The 7868-nt window shown below is 41.9% G+C and overlaps 1 protein-coding gene and 1 long non-coding RNA gene across 3 annotated transcripts in view; one reads left to right on the top strand and one right to left on the bottom strand.

The window, feature by feature from the left end:
* Window positions 1-7868, top strand: part of LOC112074966 (zinc finger protein 34-like) — a 182657-nt gene that overhangs the window by 122610 nt on the left and 52179 nt on the right. For both annotated transcript variants that reach the window (XM_070440726.1, XM_070440725.1), the window contains exon 3: window positions 2353-2601. In XM_070440726.1, the coding sequence (XP_070296827.1) occupies window positions 2353-2601 (249 nt within the window). The remainder of the gene's footprint in view (window positions 1-2352; window positions 2602-7868) is intronic.
* LOC139025591 (uncharacterized) overlaps window positions 1-7868 on the bottom strand; it is a 51463-nt gene that overhangs the window by 17496 nt on the left and 26099 nt on the right. The window lies entirely within an intron of this gene.

A 7868-nucleotide genomic window follows, 5' to 3' on the forward strand; every position in this document is an offset into this window, starting at 1 on the left:
ATTAAGTTCAGGAAGTGTCATGTAATTTGTAATCAATCAATTGTCATACTGCTCAGGGTTTGAGAATTAGTTGCTTATTATATCTCATGACGCCCCTCSTCCCTGATTCTCTGCTGGGTCCGCAATATCAAGTGTGCCAMGTGTGGTCTCAATAAAAGGATTGTTAARTTCTGAACGAACAGAGTAGAAACTCAGATTGACAACTAGTAAAAGCACACACCAGATTTATTCAACCTACTCGACACGTCAGCTGCAAATACAACATACACGTCACATACTGACATATTTATACCTTCCATCTAGGCTGATTCACCACTCACCACCTCTAAGATAAACAACCAGTCTATTTCTCAGAGGACCTAAGTCTGTTCTTTTTACTGGCATTGTCATGGCCCTGCCTGTCCAGAGCAGCGTGAGCGGAGAGGTGTGTGAGATAGGACTGTGGTTAGTGTCGTTGGGGTGGGCCCCTCCGGACCTCCTCCCAGAGGTTTCTTCTCTCTTCAACTGTTGTCCTCATCTCCATGTTGAAGTTCCACATCTCTGCTTGCCCTCCTTCCACAGAAACTAACCTGACTTGTCAGGAACTGAGCCTGTTGCCCTTTACCTCCATCCTTATTAATACACAGCCAGAACATGTCTGGACACGTTCTGTACTTGCCTCACAGTAACTTTCCCAAAGTGCAATAAAGTAGCCTTCTAGTGACAGGAATAAGTCTATTTCAAGTTAGAATCCAACATGTTCCATAGACTATACTATAGGCCTAGGCTATACCAAGACCATGCTCGGAGAAGCAACGTGCAAACTTATATTTATAAGAAAATGGACTTCCTTCCCTAGTTTTTGCACTGCTGGGATGGTGTATATAAAACTATATAAGACTCTTAAATATTTTAATTTAAATGTTAAATMKTATTTTTTTGATCACAGAAACAATGATAAAATATGAACAAATAAATTCATAATGAAATGTTAACTATATAAAGCAGCCAGTGTAATCATCTGCCAGAGAGTAGCCACAATCGGCCAGAGACCCAAGCAATACATTTGGGCCAGATAACTCACACCGGAATCCGCCCGAGCTCAATCCCGGCATCCCAGCCATAAGTAATACTGCCTAAAGCGGCCAAGACTCGGGCCACATGACGTCGGCCGAGTCTGACTCTCAGCGGAGTGCCGCGACTCTCAGCCGGAATCCGCCCAGATCCACTGTGCTTGCTGGGATGGGACAACATTCCACAAGCAACAGCTTGATCAACTCTATGCAAAAGCGATGTCCCGGAGGAGGCAGCGACCCCATCTCATGTAATGGGGTAGGGCTATCCCAAGGATCCCGGAATGCACGGACGGTGTTAGTGGGGGAACAGGAAGTTCCGGACAGAAGCGCACCATTCTCCAGTGTAAAGAAAGCGCCAGAACGGTGCAGGTATGTAATAGCACGTTTAAACKKTCTAATWTCGAAAGAACATGTCATATAATTTTAGGTAATACATCCGTTAAGGTATTATCACGTTGGGTAAAGGTTTGATGTGTTATTTTTGTGTCAAGCCGAGTGAAGAACGTGATAACGATAACTATTTTACAAGTTACGTAGTTAGAGCCTTTGGGGTTTGTCTGAGTGGATAAACATCGTTTTCTCAAGGTAATTTCATAAAGAATATATTGTCTTGAGATTTCTGAATTCGTTTTACAAGTTATTAGTTTTGTGTGAAATTCACGAGCTGGTAAAATGGCGKCGCCCCTCGGTTTGCGTCAACAGACTTCAGTACAGGCAGTGAGGGTGCAGCAGAGAGAGACCATTTCACAGTTCCACTACTGTTTTAAAGCTGAAAGTAATGATTATCAGTTTTCTAAATGTGTACTAATTCAGACACTAAGTTATCTTTGTCTATAAATATTACTATGGTGTGAACGGAAATCCTTTTGGTTTTTAATTTGAATAATACAGTGAAGACAAGGTTATTCAGGAAAATAGTACATAGTGCTGCCTAAAACATACTGTAACCTGGTTATAAATGGTTTTTGAGTCATTTATGCATTTATGTGAATTCAGGAAATCTACCATAGATTAAGAGCTGATTTAAAGCGTAAACGTTGTCTAATGTGAATGAATTCATGTTTTGTTGTCAATGTTGAGCTGCCAGATCTATTGAAATGAGATCAGTGCTTGACTTGGACAGGAGCTCACTGGAGCTGAGTACCGTCACTTCAATAAAAGTACCTGTCATAGAATATTAGCTCAAAGTATTGTGGCGCTCCTGCCCCTAAATATAAACAATATTTTTTGAGAGTAAAGAAAGTACCAGAACTGAGAAGACAATAACTTTTGTGTCCGTTTCTCTTCATTACTACAGGCCGACCAGAATTACATCTGAGGCCGGTAACATCAACAGTGAGGTCAGACCCAGCCTGCCTCTCTCCTTCCACACTGAGTCCAAACCTACAGTCACTGGGTCCTGATTGTGACATTGGAGCCCAGWTTGCACTGCAGGATCCAGAGATGGCATCAGTGAAGCTGGAAGACTGYAGTCAAACACTGGAGCTGAATGTCGACATTAAAGATGAAGAAGAGGAGGAGAAGATTGGGGAATCTGTTTCTCATGGTAAGCACAGGTTCTATCTAACTAAGTTTGTGTTATTCATTCCAACTTCCCACTGTGCATGAAAAGTTACAGCTGAACTGTTTCAATGAGAAGATAGATGTTATTTCATGCTACTGAGACTTGCATGGTTTGACACCAGTATGGCCAGCGTTTGTTTTATTCACTGAGCTATCTGGAGTGTTCAGAGAGKAGACTAAAGTGAAGTAGACAATCTGTCAGTGTTTATTTTTATTATAAAAATAAATAAAAAACAAACCCTTTTTCTCCCCAATTTCGTGGTATCCAATTGTTAGTAATTACTATCTTGTCTCATCGCTACAACTCCAGTACGGGCTCGGGAGAGACGAAGGTCGAAAGCCATGCGTCCTCCGAAACACAACCCAACCAAGCCGCACTGCTTCTTAACACAGCGCGCATACAACCCGGAAGCCAGACGACCAATGTGTCCGGAGGAACACCGTGCACTGGCGCCTTGGTTAGCGTGCACTGCGCCGGCCCGCACAGGAGTCCTGGTGCACGACGGGACAAGGATATCTACCACGGCAAACCTCCCTAACCGGACGACGCTAGGCAATTGTGCGTCGCCCACGGACCTCCGGTGGGGCCGGCTGCGACGAGAGCTGGGGCAAACCAGAATCTCTGTGGCACGCTAGCGCTGCGATGCAGTGCCTAGACACTGGCACCCGGGAGTCCATCTGTCAGTGTTTTAAAGTTCTATGAAGTGAGTCTGTTTCATGATGAACGTTTAATGAGAAGGTAGATGTTTTTATTGCTACTGAGACTACATGGTTTGACACCAGTATTGCCACCTATTGTTTATTTCTCACTGATATCTGGAGTGTTCAGAGAGGAGACTAAATTAAGTGAAGTAGACAAACTGTATTGTTTTAAGTTTATGAGTGCGTCTGTGTAGTTACTAACCTTGTTATAGTGACGTGGGATGATTAGGCTCAATCATTTTCACTGATCTTATGAGATACCTTTTAGAATAGTTATATTGTCCTTTTGTATATTCAGGCCTACTGATATGAATAATACGATACCAGGCTATGATATGATCAACATAAGCTACGTAATACGATCAGCTTAACTGATATGAATAACATACAGTACCAGGCTCCACTGATAGAAATACAGTACCAGCGGCTATCTGCATATGATACATCGATCGTGTAAGTACCTAGCCACCTACTGATATGAATACATTACAGTACCACCTAATGATATGAATACATACAGTACCAGTCTACTTGATATGATACATACGTTTATCAGCCTACTGATATGATACATACGTAAGCTACTGCTATGATAATACAAGTACCAGCCTAACTGATTGAATACATAACGTACCAGCCTACTGATATGAAAATAATACAGTATCCTAATAGATAATGAATAACATACGTAACAGCCTACTGATATGTATAACAGACAGTACCAGCTCTGATAGAATACATACGTAAAACCTATGATATGAATACATCAGTACAGCTAATGATACGAATACATACAGTAACCACATAACTTGATATGAATACTACAAGTACCAGCTACTGATAGAATAGCATACAGTAAGCCTACTGATATGAATACATAACAGTACATGAGCCTACTACTGAATATGAATAAATAAGTAACAGCCTACTGATATGAATACATACGATAAGTTCTACTGATATGAATACATACAGTACTAGCCTATCTGATATGATACATACGTACCAGTCTACTGTATGTAATAAATACGGTACACAGCCTACTGATATGAATATATCGGTACACAACCTACTTGATTGAATACATACGGTACCAGCCCCTACCTGATATGAAATAATAAGTAACCGATCTCTGATATGAATACATACGTCAGGCCTCACTGATATGAATAATAAGTAAAGATACTGATGATGAAACATACAGTACAGCATACTGTAACGAATACATAGTACAGCCTACTGATACAATATATCAGTACCACCTACTGATACGATACACCAGTAACCAACTACTGATTAACTGAATACATATACCAACCTACTGATTGAATACATAAGTACAGCTACTGATATGAATACATACGTAATCAGCTACTGATACGATAACATACGTAACACCTACTGATTGATACATCAGTGTTCGCAAAGTATTTAGACCCCTTGACTTTTTCCACATTTTGTTACGTTACAGCCTYATTATAAAATKGATTAAATAAATGTTCCTCATCAATCTACACACAATACCCATAATGACGAAGCAAAAACAGGTTTTTAGAAATGTTTTCACATTTATCTAATTTTTAAAACAGAAATACCTTATTTACATAAGTATTCAGACTCTTTACTAGGAGACTTGACATTGAGCTCAGGTGCATCCTGTTTCCATTGATCATCCTTGAGATATTTCTATTGAATGTTGTCAACCTGTGGTAAATTCAATTGATTGGAGATGATTTGGAAAGGCACACACCTGTCTATATAGGGTCCCATGTTTGACAGTGCATGTCAGAGCAAAAACCAATCTATGAGGTCGAAGGAATCTGTAGAGCTCCATGAAAGGAAAAATTCACAAGCTAGTAAAATGGCGGCGCCCACTCGATCTGCAGTAACGGACTTCAGTGCAGGCAGTGTGGATGCAGCAGAGAGAGACCATTTTACGGTTGCACTACTGTTTTGAAACCAAATGTAATGATTATCTGTTTTCTACATGTGTCATAATATTCAGACACATTCAGTTGTTTCTGTCTTTATCTATAAATGTTACTATGGTGTGAACAGGAMATACAATTGGTTTTTGAAGTAAWACAGTGAATACAAGGTTAAGRAAAATAGCRCGTAGTGCTGCCGGAWACATAYTGTAACCTTGTACTAAATGTTTTTTGAGTCATTTATGCATTTATCTACTATAGGTTAAGTATTAGCTCAAAAGTATTGTGRWKCTCCTGCACCTAAATRTAAACAGTACCGGCACCCAAAATGAGTATCGGCAACTATTTCAGTCCAAGTCAAGAACTGAATTAGATAAYTGAAYAAGAAAAAATAGAATRTATTTTTAGAGAATAAAGAAAGTGCCAGAACTTAAGACAATAATGTTTGTGTCCGTTTCTCTTATACCACTTGCCGACTCAGGTATGAGGCCGGTAACATCAACAGTTCTCATCAAAAAGATTTCTGGCTTCCCAGGTGTCTTTCATACAGGTAACGAACGGAGATTAGGAGCACACTCTTAAAGGGAGCTGCTCCTAATCTCAGTTTCTTACCTGTATAAAAGATACCTGTCCACAGAAGCAATCAATCAATCCGATTCCAAACTCTCCACCATGCCAAGACCAAAGAGCTTCTCCAAGGATGTCAGGGACAAGATTGTAGACCTACACAAGGCTGGAATGCGGCTACAAGACCATCGCCAAAGCAGCTTGGTGAGAAGGTGACAACAGTTTCTGTGATTATTCGCAAATGGAAGAAACACAAAAGAACTGCAATCTCCCTCAGCCTGGGGCTCCATGCAAGATCTCACCTCTGTGAAGTTGCAATGATCATGAGAACGGTTGAGGAATCAGCCCAGAACTACACAGAGATTCTTTCAATGATCTCAAGGCAGCTGGGGACCATAGTCATCAAGAAAACAATTGGTAACCACACTATGCCGTGAAGGACTGAAATCCTGCAAGCGCCCGCAAGGTCCCCCCTGCTCAAGAAAGCACATAACATGCCCGTCTGAAGTTTGCCAATGAACATCTGAATGATTCAGAGGAAAACTGGAGTGAACGTGTGTGTCAGATGAACCCAAATTGAGTATTCTTTGGCATCAACCCACTTGCCGTGTTTGGAGGAGGAGGAACTGCTGCCTATGACCCAAAGAAACCATCCCCACCGTCAAACATGGAGGTGAAACATTATGCTTTTGGCGTTGTTTTTCTGCTTAAAGGGACAGGACAGCTGTCACCGCATCAAAAAGGGACGATGGAACGGGGCATGTTACCGTCAAATCTTGGGTGAAAACCTCCTTCCCTCAGCCAGGGTATTGAAAATGGGTCGTGGATGGGGTATTCCAGCATGACATGACCCAAAACACACGGCCAAGGCAACAAAGGAGTGGCTCAAGAAGAAGCACATTAAGGTCCTGGAAGTGGCCTAGCCAGTATCCAGACCTTAATCCCATAGAAAATCTTGGAGGAGGCTGAAGGTTCGAGTTGCCAAACGTCAGCCTCAAAACCTAATGACTTGAAGAACGATCTGCAAAGAGGAGTGGACAAAATCCCTCCTGAGATGTGTGCAAACCTGGTGGCCAACTACAAAGAAAGCGTCTGACCTCTGTGATTGCAACAAGGGTTTTGCCCACCAAGTACTAAGTCATGTTTTGCAGAGGGCAAATACTTATTTCCCTCATTAAAATGCAAATCAATTCATAACATTTTTGACATGCGTTTTTCTGGATTTTTTTGTGTGATATTCTGTCTCTCCCGTTCAAATAAACCTACCCATTAAAATTATAGACTGATCAATTCTTTGTCAGTGGGCAACGTACAAAATCAGCAGGGGATCAAATACTTTTTCCCTCACTGTATGGTCCTAGGGCTCAGGTTTCTCCGAGAGAGAGAAAGAAAGTAGAACGAGAGAATTAGAGAGAGCATACTTAAATTCACACAGGACACTGGATAAGATAGAGAAAGTTAATCCAGGTATAACCAACTGACCCTAGCCCCCGACACATAACTACTGCAGCATAAATACTGGAGGCTGAGGACAGGAGGGTCAGGAACACTGTGGCCCCATCCGATGATACCCCCGGACAGGGCCAAACAGGAAGGATATAACCCCACCCACTCTGCCAAAGCACAGCCCCCACCACCACTAGAGGGATATCTTCAACCACCAACTTACAATCCTGAGACAAGGCCGAGTATAGCCCACAAAGATCTCCACCACAGCACAAACCAAGGGGGGCGCCAACCCAGACAGGAAGATCACGTCAGTGACTCAACCCACTCAAGTGACGCACCCCTCCTAGGACGGCATGAAAGAGCACCAGTAAGCCAGTGACTCAGCCCTGTAATAGGATGTGATTATGGCAGCCCACCACACTCTCTGATTCAGAGGTTGGGTTAAATGTGCTATGAGACTCGACATTAAGCTCAGATGCATCCTGTTTCCATTAGATAAGTTTCTACAACTTGAATGTTTGTAAACGTGGTAAATTCAAATGATTGTACATGATTTGGAAAGGCTCCACACCTGTCTATATAAGTCCCACAGTGAACAGTGCAC

The sequence above is a fragment of the Salvelinus sp. IW2-2015 genome, unplaced genomic scaffold, assembly GCF_002910315.2.
Source record: "Salvelinus sp. IW2-2015 unplaced genomic scaffold, ASM291031v2 Un_scaffold2906, whole genome shotgun sequence".
NCBI lineage: Eukaryota > Metazoa > Chordata > Actinopteri > Salmoniformes > Salmonidae > Salvelinus > Salvelinus sp. IW2-2015.